This window comes from Carcharodon carcharias, chromosome 17 (genome assembly GCF_017639515.1).
Source record: "Carcharodon carcharias isolate sCarCar2 chromosome 17, sCarCar2.pri, whole genome shotgun sequence".
NCBI lineage: Eukaryota > Metazoa > Chordata > Chondrichthyes > Lamniformes > Lamnidae > Carcharodon > Carcharodon carcharias.
The window spans coordinates 74,340,165-74,359,795 of NC_054483.1; the positions used below are offsets into that span (position 1 = coordinate 74,340,165).

Consider the following 19,631-nt stretch of genomic DNA (forward strand, 5'->3'; position numbering starts at 1 on the left):
CTGTGTGCCACAACGATTGTGGGAAAATTACTTGAAACTTTGCCAAAGGACAGTGTTCAATATATTGATTGACATGAGGTACCTAGCCAGGCTTTAGAAATGGGAGGCAGTGCCCAAATTGTCTATATTTATGGACACAAGACAGCGAATGTTATTTACCTGGATCTTAAAAATACTTTGTTCCATATGAGAGACTATTGCACTAAGTTAAAACCATGGGAAAGAACTGTATTTAGATAAAATGATCGGTTGAAAGAAAAAAGGAATGAGTAGTTGAGCCAGTACTTGTAAAAAGAGTTAAGAATAAGAGATAAGAATTTCCAATGACTGACAGAAAACATTGCAAGATAAGATTTCACGTTTTAAGACTTTTACTGTAACAAAAATCAATATTGGCTAAATGTAATTTAGTAGGCAACTAAAAACTAAACTACATAAAAGGTACTCCTCCCCGCCGCCCCAATAACCAATTAACACAATCAAAAACCCCATGCCATGATTATACATCACACAAATGTGCTAATGTCAGACACGGTAAAAAAAATTAGAGAAATTACAGATGCATGTAACGTGGGTAATATGGTAATAATTGGTAACTTCAATTTACACATAAACTGCGTTAACCAAATCAGCACTAATGCTCTGGAGGATGAATTCCTCAAGTGTATACAAGATGGATTTCTGGAGTAGTACATTGAGGAGCCAACCACAGAATGGATTATTTTGGAGTTAGTGTTGTGTAATGAGAAAGGGATAATTAATAGCCTTGCTGTAAAGGAGCCTTTAGGAAATAGTGACCATAATATAATAGAATCTTGCATTAAGTTTGAATGCGATATAGTTCATTCTGAAACTAGGGTCTAAATCTGAAGCAAATTATGAAGGTATGAGGGGAAAATTGGCTGTGGTGGGTTGGGAATATACACAAAAAGATTTGACAGTGGACAGGCAGTGGCTAGTATTTAAAGAAATATTACATGGTCCAGGGAACAAACACCCAAAGGGAAAGGTAAATCAACCGTGGTTAACAAAAGAAGTTAAAGATTGCATTAGCTCAAAGGAAGTGGATTATGAGGATGTCAGAAAAGGTGGTAAGCCTGAGGATTGGGAGCAATTTAGAACTCAGCAAAGGAAGACCAAGAAACTGATTAAGAGAGGGAAAAGAAAATATGAATGCAAATTAGCGAGGAACATAAAGGCAGACTGTAAAATCTTCCTTAGGTGTGTGAAAAGGAAAAGATTAGCTAGGACAAATGTGGGCCCATTATAGGTGGGGACAGGGGAATTTATAGTGGAAAACAGGGAAATGGCAGAGACACTAAACAGTTACTTTGCATGTCTTAATGGAAGACGATAGAGAAAATCTCTCAGAAAGACTAGGCGACCAAGGGACTTGTGAAATTGAGGAACTAAAAGAAATTAGTATTAGTAAAGAAGTAGTACTTGAAAAGTTAATTTGGTTGAAGGCTGATAAATCCCTTGGACCAGATGAACTTCATTCCAGAGTGTTGAAGGAGGTGGCTAGAGATATAGTGGATGCATTGGTGGTTACCTTTCAAAATTCTATAGATTCTGGTAAGTTTCCTGTGGATTGGAAATTGGCAAATGTAACCCCACTACTTAAAAAGGAAGATGAAGAATGGAGAACTACAAACCTGTCAGTCTGATGTCACTAGTAGGGAAAATGTTAGAACTTATTACTAAGAATGTGATAACTGGACATTTAGAAAAGAATGGTAAAATTGGGCAGAGTCAGCATGCATTTATGAAAGGGAAATCATGTTTCACAAACTTGCTGGGAGTTTTTTGAGGATATTACTTGTAGCATTGATAAAGGAAAACCAGTGGATATGGTGTATTTGGATTTTCAGAAGGCGTTTGATAGGGTACAACACAGGAGGTTAATAAACAAAATTAGAGCACATGGGATTGGGGGAAATATACTAGTATAGATTGAGAATTGGTTAACAGACAGAAAGCAGAGAGTAGGGATAAACTGATCATTCTCAGGGTGGCAGGTTGTTAATAGTCGGGTACTGCAAGGATCAGTGCTGGGTCCACAGATGTTCATAATATATACAAATTATTTGGATGTGGGGACCAATTGCAATATTTCCAAATTTGCTGGTGACACCAAACTGGTTGGGGATGTAAGTTGTGAGGAGGTGCAAGGAGACTGCAAGAAGACGTGGGCAGACTAAGTGAATGGGCTAGAAAATGGCAGATGGAATATAATGTGCATAAGTGTGAAGTTATTCACTTTGGTAAGAAAAACAGAGGCGCAGAATATTTCTTAAATGGTGATAGGTTGGAAAGTGCGGGTGTCCAAAGGGACCTAGGGGTCCTTGTTCATGAGTCACTAAAAGTTGGCTTGCAGGTACAGCAAGCAATTAGGAAGGCAAATGGTATGTTGGCCTTAACCACAAGGGGATTTGAATACAGGAGTAAAGATGTCTTGTTGCAGTTTTATAGAGCTTTGGTGAAACCTCACCTGGTCCTCTTATCTAAGGAGGGACATACTTACCATAGAGGGAGTGTAACAGAGGTTTACCAGATGAATCCCTGGTTGGTGTTATTGTTTTGTGAGGAGAGATTGGGGAGACTGGGTCTGTAATCCCTAGTATTTTGAAGAATGATGGGTGACCTCAATGAAACTTACAAAATTCTTACAGGGCAAGACAGGATGGCTGTAGCTAACATTTCTCCTAGCTGGTGAATCTAAAACCAGGGAACATAATTGCAGGATAAGGGCTAGGCCATTTAAGACTGAGATGAGGACGACTTTCTTCACTTAGAGGGTGGTGAATCTTTGGAATTCTCTACCTGTCATGAAGCTAACGTATATATTTTGGAAAATATTTTTCTTTTAAAATAGAGGTTTAGTCTGTAGCCGTGTCTTAATTGGATTAAAGTCAGCTAGTCTGGGTGCTTTGATGTGTACTAGTTTTGGTATGTAAGAGAGATAGACCATTCAAGAAGTGGGGTGAAAAACTAACACCTATCTAGCAGATACCAAGCAATATGTTCATATTACTAATAAAATTGGTACTATGAAAGGGGTTTTATTGTTAGAAGAGGCTGGTGATACAAAGAGAATTTATATTCAATGGGCGGTGGTAGGTAGAACTTCAGCATTGTGTACGCGCAGGGCAGAGGCAATGTGAGATTGAAAGGCAGCTGTAAGCCTCCAACTGTCTCCACAGGAACCAAAGTGAAAAGAACCTCATTTTGAATCTGTAAGGTGAAAATGCTTTGCCTGATGTCTGGTTATGTCCATGTGTTGTTGTTGCCTTAAGGGAGATTAGTTTGGGAATTTGTTAAAAGTTATGATGGTAGTAATTTGTAGCCATGTGTATATATATTTTAACCTGTGTAAATTAATAAAATGTTTCATTTAGTTTAATGTAAAACCTCAAGAACTGGTGGTCTGATTCCTGAATTTAGAGTCGCACCTCAAACATAACACTTAAAAATGATAGGTTATGACAGTTGTTTAAAGTTTCCTTCTGGGATTTTTAAATAACTCAGCTGTACCAACTGTATCAGTCATAACACTACCCTAGAGGGCTATGGAAGTGCAATCATTGAGCATGTTCAAAACAGAAATTAATAGATTTCTGGAGTCTAAGGACATAAGGGTGGAGATAGTGTGAGGAAGTGGTGTTGAGCTGGATGATCAACCATGATCTAATTGAATGGTGGAGCAGGCTCAATGGGTTAAACGGCCCACTCCTGTTCCTACGTTCCTACAACGCTCTCAGGAGGCAGATAACCTTCTGATAAAGTCCCAACTTCCTCCTGGTGATTCAACAGGCTTTCTTCTCCCTGCTCCACCAGGGTGAGTCTTCCAGGGCCCTTTTAAAAGTCCCTCTCAATCCTCCTGAACATAATCAAATTGAGTTCCAGCAGCAAGGCACCCTCTGGCAACTCCCGAGTCTTTAAATCTCCGTAGGTCCCATGACTTCAAAAAGGGACTTTGCTCTCACCAGCTTCTACTTGGTGGTTAACACAAAACCTTTTCCCCTATTGCCCTACAGTAAACACGGTTTATGATCTCACTCTTCAGGTCTGACTGACTGAGAACCTGGGCATCTGTTCAACCAGACCAGTTGCCCATCTTCTTTGTCAATGTATGGAAACTAGCACTCAAGATTCTCTGAGTTTCAACCTGGGCCTCTGCTGTCATGGCTTGTCTCTGGGCAGATTTCAACACAATTTGATGCAATCCCTAATTCTAGGATATTTCTCAAATTAAAAGACAGCTTAAAATATAACTTGTCTTATAAAGTCTTGCTTTCATTGTAAATTAGAAGATCTCAAGCTGCAAGTCAGTTTTTAGCTGCATATCACAAAATTTGTATTGGAACCATGCTGTTTATCATTTATATGAATTAAGGAGACTGGAATAAAAAGTGTTTAAATTTGTACATGGTACCCAAAATGGCAAACGAAGGCCAGTGTGCAAAACCACAGAATGATTTGAATATGCTACATTTGCGGCAGCAACATTTAAAGCAGGTGAAGGCAAAGTGGTGCAATTTAACAAAATTGGTAATGCGGCCTGTGCACTCATTGGGAACTTTCTCGATATCACAGCAGAAGAACCAATTTGAAATTGGTTGCCAGATCAGCCCAATGTTCCAAGGAAGTAAAGAAAGGAAACACTGGCTTTGATAGCAAACAGATAAAACCAAACAGGAGACAACTTTAAAAATTGTACATAGCCTTTGAAAGACCATGTTAATTCTCCAATTTAATCCTCTTACTTCAGACGTAATATTACATTTATTTGAAGAGTTTAGCAAAGGTTTAGAAGAATGTCAAACTTCAAAAAGACAGAGCAGAGAACCAACTTTGTATGAGAAGTAATTTGATAAAAGTTTACTATTATGAAAGGATGATTTATTGGAATTGGGAAACCATTTTTCCATGTAAGAATTTCTGAACTGGGTGTGCCAATTTAACACAGAGACCCAAATGGCTGTACAGTTCTGATAGAATTTCTTTAGAAATAAAAGCAAGCAATACATGGAACAAAGTACCCTGGCAGGTGGTTGACAGGAAACTTCAATAAGTTTCAAAACAGAAAAAAGAACTTGATGGCATCTAAAAATGCTCACGGTTATCACATTATAAAGATATCTTAGAGGAAATAAAGGGGATAATTAGATGGGTACAACTCAATTATTCAATGACTTTCTGCTTCAAAAGACCATGATTGATAAACACTTGTATTTCATCATGAGGGTTACTTTAGATGGAAAGAACTAATTATATCATACATTTGGTACTATATTTAACTTGCAAGTAGATTGTGATATGTTATTCCCCAATGCCTCAGCACTTTTGAAAATATAAACCATTTTGATATTTTAGAAGGCAAAATCTGCCGCTATCTGTGCTTGAGACCTAGCCTTTAAAGTTTATAGTTTGCAATACAGCAAAAAACTAATTATATGATTTACAAAATGATTTTTGACAAGAACTTCCAGAGTATATCTTAAATCAAAGGTCTTCCTTATACTGAAGTACTTAACTGTGGGCTAGCTACATTTACAAAATATTACAGGGGCCAGCATCTTAAAAATAACACAAGATTAATTTGAATGTTTAAACTTATTTTTTCTTTAAGAATGAGTATTAACATCACATCTGGATCTTATAATGCTTCACCCAAGAGAGAGATTAATCAAGAGTGGTTGCTTCAGGGCCTGGTTATGTGCATATATAAGAAACGTCATCTTCCTCACAGACAGGGAAAACAGCCAAAATGAGCCATGCTTCATTTGATATGATGAGAACATTCTCCTTGTAATATTGTATTGTGTCTAAAAGGCTGGCAATTAAATTAAATTTGAAAAACACAGAAGATGATTGCTTTCTCCAGTTCACTTCTCACACCTGTTATTAGGAAATACTGTGAAGCCAATGTTCCTATTGTATCTCCAGCACTTGTTCTTCAAAAATATTCCATTATACACTCCTGTGAAAACTTGCAATGCCTTAGTAGAGGGGACTATGCTTAAAAAAATGAATTCAGATCAAGGTCATGATTTTTAGAACTTCTCTATGATGTACCGAAAAATGAAGCTTCATCCCCTTTGTGCTGTCAACATGGAGTACGGCCAGTTCAGGTACTGTCTAAATTAAAATTCAGAGAAGAAAGCTCACTGTTATCCCAATAGATCACTTAAGTCCTGAACTCAGAAGAGCACCTCTAGTGAACTGGTGTGTCAAGTGGAAAGATAGAACAAGAAGCAATCCAGAGTAAAAATACTTAACTGGAGGAGGGCCAATTTCAGTGGTGTGAGAACAGATCTGGCCCAGGTGAGTTAGAATCAAAGACTGGCAGGCAAAACTGTTTAACAGCAATGGGCTGCTTTTAAAAACATGGTTCAGGTATAATTGAGGTGCATTCTCACAAGAGTCCTGGGCTACATGTGTACAAATCATTGAAGGTGGCAAGAAAGGTTGAGAAAGTGGTTCATAAAGACATTGAGATTCTGGGCTTTATAAACAGAGGTATAGAGTACAAAAGAAAGGAAAATATGGCAAACTATAAAATAATGGTTCCGCCTCAACTGGGGTACTGTGTACAATTCTGGTCACAACACTTTGGCAAGGAGGTGAAGGCACTGAGCAAGGTGCCTACAGGATTTGAGAACATTCCAGGGATGAGGTACATGAGTTTTGTGGATGAAAGCTAGAAAAGGGAAGGTTGAGAACAGATTTTGCAGAGGTGCTCAAAATCATGAGGGGTCCAGAGAGAGTAGATAGAGAAAAACACCTTCCATTAGTGGAAGAAGCAAGAACCAGGGGGCACTGACATAAGTTGAATGACAAAAGAACCAATAGTGACATATGGAAAAACTTTTATAAAAAAATACAATTGAGTGGCCAGGATCCGGAATGCAATGCCTGAGAGTATGTTGGAGACAGATGCAATAGTGGTTTTCAAAAGACAATGAGATAAACACCTGAAGAGAAAACATTTGCAGGGCAACAGGGTAAGGGCTGGGGAGTGAGACTAGTGGATTTAGTCTTGTAGAGAGGCGGCATGGACATGACGAGCTGAATTCCGTGCTATAACCATTCTACAGCAGCCATCCTGTGGGAAATCCAATGCCAAATATAACCCAAACGGACTGAATTTTAACCCTCAAGTACAACTCAAGCAGTTCTTACAATTCTGCAATCAGTTTCTATAGTATTAACTAAAACAAGGTTTAGTTTGAATTTCAGAAATGTAACACACTCCTGAACATTGTAGCAGCTGGAAAGAAATTAGAGGACAATAAACATAAGCATTCATACCTTTATTTAGAAGTGTATATGTGTATATTTGATAAGCATATAGTTAAAAATAGTTGAAGTCATTATCATTTAAACAATAAACTTAATTTTAAAAGATGTCACTTAAGTAGACTTTCAATTTAGCTTCTAGTACGTGGTTAGCTACTACCTCAATTTTAATTGGTCACGATTTTTTTTGCCAGATCTTATTCTTCTGGCTTGCTTCAGGATATACATATTTTTAAACAATGAATGAGCATTCAGTAGTATAGCATCCATCTTCATTTGACCGATAAAATTCATTGGACAAACATTCAAATTTAGTAGCTCAGACCTGGTGAACTTTAGTCTGACATCCAACATTATTAGGTAAAGAAAACATTCACCTCTGAATACTTATTCCAAATAGTCCAAAACAAAGTAATAAGTATACAAATTAGATGCTACTCCTTGACATTTGCAAAGTACTCCTTCGAACCTTCTGGAGAAGGCTTGATCTGTAAAATAAAATCACAAACGGAATTATTACACTTGTAGGTGGAATATGCTTCAGCAATAATAGTGTTAAAGTTCAAGTGGTTTAGAAATATTTTATTAATTATGTCATTTATAACATACAGAAAGCTGTTATATTCACCTTAATCAACCTGGAAGTTACATTGGAATCTAAATTCTAGTCAAAATCAGAACAGTGGTGAGGAAGGGAATTGAAAATGTGTATGTAAATTAGCCAAGCTAACAGCAACAAAGATGCAGCAAAATACAATCCCAACACATGGCCTATATAAAATAGCTTCAATTCCCCCAATCCATACAGAGTTGCTTATGTCAACCAAAATGTCATGCTGGGGTGCCAAATGACTTCCCAGATGACTGAAAATTGAGGGAGCAGCCTAGGCTTAATTGTTCATATTCTAAGTTATATGGAATATCTGTTTATCAGCTAAGTGAGATAGTATACTCAATAGCACCAGGGTCTGACTAGGTGATTGTTACTTTTGCCTATAATTTTATGTTTAACCTTATTGATTGAACTTTAAAAAGTCATGAACTACAGATTAGTGTTGCCAGGGGCACATTATACATTGAATTACATAGACATTACAGCACAGAAACAGGCTATGCTGTCCAAACGATCAATGCCAAAGTCTATGTTGCACATAAGCCTCTTCCCATACTTCACATAACTATTTTGTTTAAGATGAAACACCATACAGTCTAAAAGAACATGGGGCATTTAATGTTACTAACGCCTATATACAAACACTGAGACTAATTGAAACAAAATGTACATTGGAAGAAAGTGTTTAGTGTTCATCATAATCATCATGTATGTTATGACCATCAAGTATGTCAGTTATTTCTCATCAAATAAGTAGCTTGAAGATTGCTTTTTTTTGTTTTCAATTGTTTGTTTTCAAGCCATATGATTATAAACACTTCTATCCAATTTCAATCTTCTCTCAGTCCAATTACTAAAAAATTCCCTAATTTGACAGTGTGAAAGCTACCATCATAGCATTATTAATTATAAAATTAGATTAATAAAAGCATTTAAAATTTATGGAGAAATTTGGTTCCAAGTCGGTTTCCTCCTTCCCTCTGAGTAATACATACATATCAACACACAACTCTTCATTTTGGGCGTTGGATACACACTCCCCAACAGAGAAAAAAAATTGTATTAAATTTGTCCACTAGCAACTCAATACCCAGCAGGCACTTTTTTTTGTAAAATGAGCTTTCAGAAATCGTGTTTATTCCTCAATCTCTCCCGAACACAAACAGGAGCCTTCGTATGGAGGACTTGCTCATCTGCATCCAGACACAAATTCAAACTAGCATGTCCAGAAGAGACTATTTGATCTGATTTGCCATGACCCACACATTCACAACTTATTGGTGTTTTTCCATTATCTAGTATTCTTCCTCCTCCAGTCTCCCAATATAACATTAACATGCCTCTCATGATCTGTGGAACCTGTAAAGTATTGCAGAAACAAACAGAATGGGGGGAGGGATAAAAAAGGTGGTGGGTGGAGGGGAGAAAGAGAATGCGAAGGAATTAGAGAAAAACAATAGAAAGGAAAAAGGAAGTGAAGGATGAGAGGGCATGAAGCAGTAAAACACACAGAGTCAATGATGAGTAAGCTGTGATTATTTATTTCAGCACTGGATTAACAAACTACTGTTGTGGGAAATGAAGGAAAGAATAGAAAACAAGATGCTTGAGCTCTAAGTTGAGTGAATATAAATGTACAAAATTAAAACAGAATAGATAAAGAAAAAAATTCTCTCAATTTTGAGTGGGCAGCCAGAGAAAACATTTAAAGTGGGTAACAGAGGAACTATTGAGGGGAAATGGAAAAATGGAGAGAGAAATAGGTCAGCTGTATTTACTGGGAAATGGAGTGTTGCGTGAAGAAGAGGGAATGCATCTTTATTCTGCTGGGAGCAGGAAGAACAGATGATATCAGTGTTTAGTAGGATTGTATTAAAACACATTTTCAAACTCTGCTAGCCTGAATTTAAAAGCCCTCAAATGTAGACATTCATTTGAAGAAAATATTATGTTTGAATCACTCTGCAACAGAATTGACATGGTTTAGTTTTCACAAAGTTAAAAAACAATAACATCATTTCATTAGATTGCTATAAATTTTACAAACCGTTGGAGATTCAGGTGTCCACTCAGCTGGGCAAACCTCTCCATGGGTTTCCACAAACTGGAAGGCCTTAACTAAGCGTAGGGTTTCTTCAGCACTGCGACCTACAGGCAGATCATTGATGCTGATGTGCTTGATAATGCCATTAGTGTCAATGATGAAAAGACCTCTTGTAAAATTAGAACATTTTAAAAGTGAGAAAATCAGAAAATATAATTTTGTCAATTACATGGCAAGTAATTCATAAAACATATTTCAAGTTTATGATGTAAAAAAATTGAAATTTGTTACATTCAAGCATACTTAAACTGAAAAACACAGTTGAAAACATGCCTTAAGTGTTTCAGTGGTGGGGAAAAGGCATTAATGTTCAAAACTGAGGAGAAAGTAGGGAATTAGGCAGATAAAAGTGCTGGCACTTGGTTGTTTTATTTCTAAATCTGGAGTTCAAACCTTATTCCAAACTGGATAAATTAAATCTTCTACATGTGATTTAGGTGCCATAAGTGAAGTGAATGAGTGGTCTTTTTGGAGAAAAAAGCTGCCTGTAATATAGTACAAAGAGGAAATGCTGGCAACATCAAGTCACAGAATGACTGATAAAGAAAGTTAAAAGATATTCAAAGTCATTGGTTAGAGGTATACTTTTGTTTTACTCTGCAACTGGCAAGGTTAAATGATGACACATTCCACATTCCCCCTTTGCAAGAAGGATAAAGAGCTTGATAACCATTTTTAATTATGTATGCGTATCACACAAATACCACAGATACACAAGATGTGGCAATAGGGAGAGGAACTGATGAGAATAACCACTGGTTACTTCAGTAAGCAATTTTTGACCATTAACTTTTGAGAAATGTAGCAGAAATCACCTCATTTTCACCCTAAATTACAAATACAGACACAAATTGACTTTAAAGATACATACAATGTTCCTAAACAGGCTCTAGAAGAACTTGGTATCAAGGGGTGATCCATAGCCTGAGAATATAATTCTTTTTTAGATGTCCCCCTTTTGAGGGGCAACAGGAGGTGCTTTTTGTTTGCTCCTGCAGCTTTTATCTCAGGAACAGCAGCAGTGAATTCATAGAATCATAGGGCACAAAAGGAGTCTTTTAGCCCAATATGCCTGTACCAGCACTTCAAAAGAGCTATTGATTATAACTTACTGTATACAAAAATTTTCATCTCCTATCTACATATTTTGCCAGTTATCTCAAGTCTACATCCTCGATTACAGGCCATCCTGCCAGTGGAAGTTTCTCCCTATCTACTCTACTAAACCCATCCTAATTCAAAAACTGCTCTAAGCCTGCAAAAACTCTTGCGTCTAAATGGCTCCAGGTGTAGCACATCTGAGACTTGGCTGCATTCCTGATTTCTGGGACTCAGGTGCATCTCTACACTTTCCCTCACTGTCCTAAAACTTTGCATAATCATAACTGCACCTGAAGGCAACTCTTGTTAGCAAAACCTATCCTCCACAGCCTTTTTCATTGGTGAACTGACCATCCTTTTCCCACCTTTGTTGTACTGCTGCACTAATTCAATCTCAGTTAAAAACTGTCCTCGATTGTTTGAGTGGTTCAAGAATTAATTGCGGCAATGGAAGGGGGAGGAAAAATCTTGTCTGTGTGCCTCACAATCATGAGTGTAAGTAATTTGTGCGCTCAGATGTACTCTCCGATATAAACCTTACCTTAACGGTAGCACTCTTGCCTGTGCAGAATCCAAATGAACACTTCCAAGCAATGACGGCTGAGTGCTGCACAACGGGTGAATGTGAAAGGCACTATATAAATGCAAGGATTCTCTTTTGTTTGTCACTGCTCCATTGAAAATAGCCATGAAGCATTAATTCTGAGGTATGTGTACAAAAAAGGCTGGATTTTTCACCGACTTGAATGGAGTAAAATTAGAATGTGCAAAAGTGAGAACTGGCTTTTTAATTTCAGGTAGGAACAGAACACTAATAAAAAAAAAGTACAGTTTTGGCAGTCCAGAAATAAGAGCCAGTTAAAAGTTCTACTAACTTTACCCCACAAATTTCTAACATACTATTTAACTATTAAGAATACAAACGTTCTAACAGTTTGCGAGGATGGGAAGGAAGATTGCAGATCAACTTGAGTCAGAGGCTTCTGTCTCAGCCAGCAAGCAAAAAAATATACAAGTTCAAAATTTGTCAAACTTTTAATTTACATATGGAGAAGAAACAAAAAAAAAATCTTGATTTATACAGTGCCTTTCATATCGTCAGGAAATCCCAATGCCCTTTACAACCAGCAGATTATTTTTGAAATGTGAGACAAATTGAGAAACAATTTGCATACAGCAAAGCTCTACAAATAACATGAATACACATCAAGATGATCTATTTCTGATGGTGTTGGTTGAGAGAAGAAAATCATAAAATATGTTCTGTCTATCTGAAATCACAGGATTAACCTTTCATCTAAAGGTTAGCACCTTCAACAACGCAGCACACTCGCTTAGTACTGCATTAAAGATCTTTGCAACAGACATTGTTGCCAGATTCACAGAATGCAAACTGGATTTCTGGAAAACATTTTAATGCTAGCAATCCCAAAGTACTACTTAAATTTATAAACAATGATGTGTTGGCCTGGATTTTACAGTTGGAATGTCAGCAATAGCTTTCACCATCATTAGTCGATGAAACTAACAATGACATCTATAAATGCACAGTTCAACGTGAAAAACCAGAAGTTGCTATCAGTGATTCCTTCCTCCTCCACAGGGTGATGCTTTTGCAGGTGAAAATCATCTAGACATCACTGAATCGCCATAAAGTTCACTTTTTAAGGCTATTATTGGCGCTATAAAACCCCTTAAAAAAAGATTATTCCTTGTGGAATGAAGTGCAACTGGATTTTTAAACAGCAGATAGTTATAAATACTTCTGATCAACCCCTCTGGCTCTGAAAAACTAATTTTGTATTTGTGGAATTTCTCCAGTTGGGGGTAACAATTCCATAGATTTTTAATTTTAGTTTCTACCTTAATCCGATGATTATGTTCCAATATTTATTTTGTTTTCTGTAAAAATTATATAATTTGCTATAAGAATTCTTCAACATGATTGGCTGTTTAGCCTGCTTGATGACATCACTGTTGCTGGATGCCAGATATTCCCTATAACTGGCACCAGAATGAAATGAACATCTTGAAAGGGAAAATCCATGCCACAGAGCTCATTACATCTTTGTAGGTAGCTCAAGGTGAATGGTAAGCATCGTCACTTCCCTGCTAACTGCAAGATCCAGGCCAAAATAAATACTTTTTATAATATCCAAGCATACCTTGAAGATAACTTGAGAAGTTTGAAGGATGTCATTACTTTTTGATCCATTTGCAGGCAACTAATTTAAGGTGTTTGAATAAAACTAATTGCATTATTACCACATGGCACTGGTGGGGGAGGAGGGATTCCTAACATTTATCATTATGGCCACTGTAGATATGCTGACAAAAGAAATCAAGTTCTAATTTTATTTTACAGAACTACAGGATTTTTACCATGTTTTGGAAAATGTATTCTACATTCCCATTCATTTCAACATTAAAAACTGAAGTCCAGCATCCTTGTTGATACATTTCAAGATGTATGAAAGTGTCCTCAATCCCAACCCGGATCTAATTAGTATATCATAATCCTACTACCACTGATGTTAGACCACTATTTCAACTTTGCCTAATTTGCAACAATGCACAATTCACATTTTTTTTTTATAACACAGAACCTCTTACCTCAGAGCAATACCAGAGTTTTCCATCAACACTCCATAATCCCGAGAGATCTGCTTTGTTAAATCAGACAACAATGGTATATTCATATGCCCGAGACCCCCACTCTGAAATGCAAGAAAGAACATAGACTAAATTCAATTAAAAGAAAAATGACTCCCAGATGTTGAAATGTACTTATAAAAAACGTTATACAAAGTAGAAATAATCTTTTGAGAACTTCTGACTATTTCTGTGCCCATTTTTACAATTAAAAATTTGCTTCCACTCCAAAAGTTGATTACTCATGAACAAAGTCATGTTCTATGGATCTTAACTTTTTACATTTCCATAACTTCTCTATAACCATCTGAAATATTCTGTTTTTGTTGTCAATGTTTGATAAGACACTCCTTTATTTGCAGCACTCTAATTGGAAATTCTGAAGGATTGAAACAGCAATAGTTACCTTCTTCAAATACAAATTTCATAGAACTATTGCACCTAAACCTAATTGGAATCCCAATTTTTCTAAAAGACAAACCACAAAGACACAGGTTTTTAAAAATCTTCACCTTTATTTCCATACCTTTCTTGGCATGTTGATCCAGGCAAGATGGGAGAAATGAGAGTCTACAGACACACCAATTACTTCACAGTTTACATCATGGAACTCACTTGCTTTGTTGCTAAATGCAACGATCTCAGTCGGACAAACAAAGGTGCTGGGAAAATAAATTTTTTTAAAAACTGATTTGTTAAATCTCACAACTGTTTTTAAACTAATAATAACCAGAACAGTGAAAAATAAAACCTGATTAAAAGAAAATCCATAAGGGGATTTGACAGTCCATTCAGATAGATTAAATATCATGGGTAGGCACAGAAAATAAATCATAAAGGTTAAAAGAAGGCTGGCCTTTTTATCCAGAGGACTAGAATACAAAACGTTATGCTACAGCTATACAAAGCTCCAGTTAGACCATACCCAGAGCACTGTCAGCAGGTCCGGGCACCACATCTTAGGAAAAATATACTGGCCCTGAGAGTGCAGCATAGACTTACCAGAACGATATCTGGACTCCAGAGGTTAAATTACAAGGAGAGGCAATTATGGTTGTATTTCCTAGAACTTGGGTTTGCAAGATATTATGGGAACAGATAGTGAGGATTAGGAGGCATAGGCTAAAAATTAGAGTATTCAAAGAATGGTAGAGTATTAGAAATTTCTTCTGCAATTGGAAATTGATGCTAGATTATTTGTTAACCAAAGGCATTGAGGGATATAGAACAAAGACAGAAATACAGAACTGGGTCACAGAGCAGCCATGATCTCACTGAATGATGGAATAGGCTTGAAGGTCTAAAAAGCCTACACCTATTGCTATAAAACTGTCATCTTGAGTGAAAATGGGGACTGAGAATGAGGGAGTGTAAACTACCCAGATATCTTAACAACTCCCCAAACGTACTTTAGGAGCTACACATATGGGTACTTTCCAGAATTTTCATGTTCCACTTTAAGGATTTAAATAACTTGTTTGCATTTATTATCCTTAAAGATTTGTGTATTTAATACAGCATTAAAATTGCAACTTTAGGAATATTAGTGCACCAATATTAATAGAAGGGCTCACATTTTTGAGTTATCGCTTTACCCCAGAACAAAGAAATGCTGTTCAAATTTTAAACCTAGTGGCCATTGAAAGGGAGTTATTTAGTCAACTGGGTTAAACAATCTAAAAGCTGTTTTGAAAGCACACATGCAGAGTTCTCAGCAGGTTCATTTTCAAAAGTATCCCAAATTTTTAATGGGAGGAAGTCTTTATGATGATTCAAGTGTGAACAATAATTGAGAAAAAAAAGCAAAAAACTGGAAAGCACTGTAACATTACCAACATTCTAAAAGTCACTGTAGCTGTCTGATTATTTTTCACACAGCATTTATGGTTCCCCCTTCCCAAATATTGTAAAACAAGATGCTAAGGGACAAACCACAGAGTATGTAATAAACCAGTAACTCTCCATATCTTAAATAGTGGTTAAATGTATTTAACTTTGCACAAGAAACTAAAATCCCTTTTTTTTCAAATGCTACATTGAATAAGGCAAGGCAGTAGCGCACACTGGAAACCACAAAACCTGTCCTTCAATCCTTACAATGCAGCCTTCAACCAGGAAATCTGAAAGAAGAGTAGCCATGCATTATTGTTGATAGAGTGGGGATTCAGAATAATAGAAAACAAAGTTAAAGATCAGAGCAAACAAAACAAAGTAGAAGCAGAGAAAAGTAAAAGCAACAGCTAAAAAAAAATCCATATAGAAGTTAAAATCATTGATGAAACCTAACACACACCCACAGAATACAGTGAGCAATCAAGATATGGGAGCACAACAGTATTTGCTCCCCAAAAGATATACTCCACCCATCACTTGGCTAATATTTTCATAGCTGATAACACGACTTAAGATGTGCAGGGCATCCTCCTCCTCAACACTGAGCAGGATAATTTCTATCTGAAGTTTTTTTTTAAAACTTTGCTCAGAAAATACTTGCAACAATATACTGTTTGTATGCATTTCAATTGCTCTTGCAAGAGTGATCAAAAGAATAATTTTGAAAGCTGCATATGATGTGAAATTTGGCAAAAAAATACATTAAAATTTCTCTTACGTTCAAGCTTTAAGCAAATTGCACGTGCCAAGATTACTTACAAATCCAGAGGATAGAAGAAAACGACCAGATATTTTCCCTTGTAGTCATCCAAATTGATCTCTTTGAACTCACCATTGACTACAGCAGTACCCTTGAAAAATGGAGCAGATTGGGTAACAGCAGGAGTAAAGTTTGAATAAGCTGAAATACACAAGCACCAATTATCTATTAGGGTCTATCCTCCTCCTACTAATCCCACAACCACACACACAGATATTTTCATGAATGGAACAATTTCTGAATATTCATTTTCCTTCAGTCTGCCTACACAATTAATATTTTTAACACTGTTACACAGAAACTTCAATTTGCATTCTATGTAGACATAGTAAAATAAGATCCTTGGGGAGAAAAAAATAACCAAAGGTCAGCGAGATTAAGTACCCTAACAAAATGTAATTAATATTTTACAAATTGACTGGAGGATTTTTTTAATGGAATGCTAAAACAAAACATATGGAACATAGTATTTTACTATTCCCTCAAGATCCTGTTCATTCAGGAAGCTGCCATTTTGCAATAAATTAGACTGGAATGCATTCGAAGTACCACTTAACTAATCAATAAAAGTTTTTTTGGACAAATCAGAAACAATATTTCAGCATTGAAAATCCCCTTTATGGAAGACTGGCAAACAGATTAAATAAATCATATTAAGAACTCACTGTAGATTCAGTTATATTGCACGTACTAACTTCACACAATATGATACTGGGAATAGTATAAGAAAGCAGATCGAAGTTGTGCTTCCCCTTCTGTACAAAATGCAAAAAATCACAGCTTAGGACATATTCTTAAAAGCACACTCAAGAGTCCTGGCTGCTAGCATTCAGAGCAGGTCGAATTGTACTAGCAGTTAAACAAAAGCCAAAAGCAAAGCAGCATTTTTTTCATTTATATTTCTGAACAGAAGAGGGATCTCCAGTCATAGCTGATAAACCATGAAGTACATACAAGGCCACTGAGAAGGCAAACACAATTTGTATTGTTATGACAGAATAAAATAAAATGTAAGGTTACTGCAATTAGACTATGCACAGCTGCACTTAGAATTGTGTTCAGTTTTGATCCCCATGTATATCTGGAGATTAAGATGTTGCAGACAATTCAGGAGGGCAACCACAATTCAGGAGGGCAACCACAATGATAATCATTAGAAAAACTCAGGCTTAGAGGAGATATGATTTAAGTTTAAAAATGAAGGAAATGGGTTCTGTCTAGTTGAATAGATTATTTGAAAATGGATAGGGTTCAGAGAAATTAGGGCATCTGTATAAAATACATGGGCAAAAAGCTAGATTACATGTTAAGGGGAAGTCGACATTTCAGGTCATAATAAGTAAACTATGGAGCAGCTGACAACAGAAAGACTCGAGTTACCATGCTCTACTGCAGCTTGTTTGATTGCCTCGTAGTCAAGAGGAATCACCCAGAGTTTCTTCCCAAATTGGCCAGTTTTTTTTTCTCCTCATGTTGCTTCTTCTGGAAGATTTTAAATTTTTTTTCCATGGGATGTGGGCATTGCTGGCAAGGTGAACATTTGTTGTCCAATCCCAATTGCCCTTGAGAAAGTGGTACTGAGCTGTCTTCTTGAACCATTCCGATCCATCTAGTGTAGGTACACCCACAGTGCTAGCAGTTTGGTACAACTCAGTGGCTTGCTAGGCCATTGCAGAGGACAGTCATGAGTCAAGCACATTGTTGTGGGTCTGGAGTCATGTGTAAGTCAGACAAGGTAAGGATGGGAGATTTCCTTCCCTCAAGGACATTAGTGAACCAAGTGGGTTTTCATGACGATCGGCAATGGTTTCATGGTCACCATTACTGAGACTAGCTTTAAATTCCATATTTTTATTATTAATTGAATTCAAATTCCACAGCTGCCATGGTGGAATTAAATCGAGACCCCAGATCATTAGCCTGGGCTTCTGAATAAGGCCACTGACATTATCACTGCGCTGCTGTCTCCCTGTAGTATAGGTCTGTATTGTTTGTTGCACCATTGATCTGTTTGAAAATTCTTACTTGCATTACCAGAGCAATTTTAGAAAATTTCCCAAAGGTGCTCCTTCTGAAACACATTTCAGACTATGTTAAAATTAGAGGGAAAGTGGTGACAGGTTTGGATGTAAAAATCACTTAAGCCTTGTTTCTGCTTCTAACCTCTAACCCTGGGTCTCTCTGAAGAGGCTGTACTCCGTTTAATGTTTTCAGTCAAAATAGTTATGAGATCCGTCAGAGCATGCCAGTTTCCCAGGACACTTACTTGTGCTGAAGGTGCGTTTATGATTTATAAGAGAGGTTGAAATCCTCCAGTTTGCTGCATTTTTCTGAAGACAGTGCAATCGGAGAGCTTCAGGAACTTGCCTGGTGCGTAAACATGCTCGGTAAAGCTGCAAAGCAATAGAAGCAGGAGAGATAATAAATCATTCCAACTGAATGAACGCTTAGTCGCAACATAATCTAAATTTGCTGCAGACGTAAAGATTAACAACCTGGCTCCTAAACAGGTGAAAAACGCAATAAATGATCGGAATTCCAACCACTTTAAAGCATTTAACTTGCCAAAAAAAAAAGAATGGAAGAAACAGCCTTGACCTTCAGCAGCTCTGTGGCAGAAATGAATGTTTGGCAGTTTCAGATTTTTAAAAACTGTGACCTTTCCTGATGCTAAAACACCGAGCCACATCGCCACGTGATTGAAGGGGAGAAATCTATCTCACTCGTGGTAAAGCCTCCTCCCCTCCCCAAAACCCCCATGTTCACAACACTATAACACGCTTAAAAACACGGCAGTCGGGTTAATTAAAAGTCCCTGCAGAGAGCGGGGAGCCGCTTCTCCTCCCGGAGTTAGTTTAAATCTCACATTCGGAAAGTGTCAAGCAGCTGTAAATTTTAAATACAGACAACAGCCTGCTCTGATTCAAATTATCATTCGCAAGCAGCAACATTCCAGGTAGAGCCGTGAATTCACCACAGCCCGGATAAATAAAAGGCGACATAATTACAAATGAACAGAAAGCCCCTCCTGTCCTTAGCCGAGCCACCACCACCGCCGCCATCTTTGCTGCCCGGACGGAGCCGCCTCCCTCGCGACACTGGGTCCGACTCCAGACACCAGCTTCAATAATCAAAACCAAAATCACAAACACCACTTTTCTCAGATAACAAACGCGACTGCGGTAAACAAACTAATTACAAACGAG

The 19,631-nt window shown here is 37.2% G+C and overlaps 1 protein-coding gene across 1 annotated transcript; it reads right to left on the minus strand.

The window, feature by feature from the left end:
- Window positions 1–7,301: 7,301 nt before the first annotated feature.
- Window positions 7,302–19,620, minus strand: LOC121289724 (thioredoxin-dependent peroxide reductase, mitochondrial-like). Its single transcript, XM_041209375.1, has 7 exons — window positions 19,434–19,620; window positions 18,692–18,818; window positions 16,425–16,566; window positions 14,299–14,434; window positions 13,734–13,837; window positions 9,963–10,128; window positions 7,302–7,790 (listed from the first exon to the last, which is right to left on the minus strand). The coding sequence occupies exons 1-7, from the start codon at window positions 19,485–19,487 to the stop codon at window positions 7,737–7,739; spliced, it is 783 nt and encodes a 260-aa protein (XP_041065309.1). The 5' UTR covers window positions 19,488–19,620; the 3' UTR covers window positions 7,302–7,736.
- Window positions 19,621–19,631: the final 11 nt, after the last annotated feature.

Coding starts and splice junctions, on each gene's coding strand:
- LOC121289724 (XM_041209375.1), bottom strand. CDS start 19,487: ATGGCGGCGGTGGTGGTGGCTCGGCTAAGGACAGGAGGGGCTTTCTGT. Junction 14,435..16,424: donor TTCTTCTATCCTCTGGATTT/GTAAGTAATCTT, acceptor TTATTTTCCCAG/CACCTTTGTTTGTCCGACTG. Junction 13,838..14,298: donor GGATCAACATGCCAAGAAAG/GTATGGAAATAA, acceptor CTTGCATTTCAG/AGTGGGGGTCTCGGGCATAT.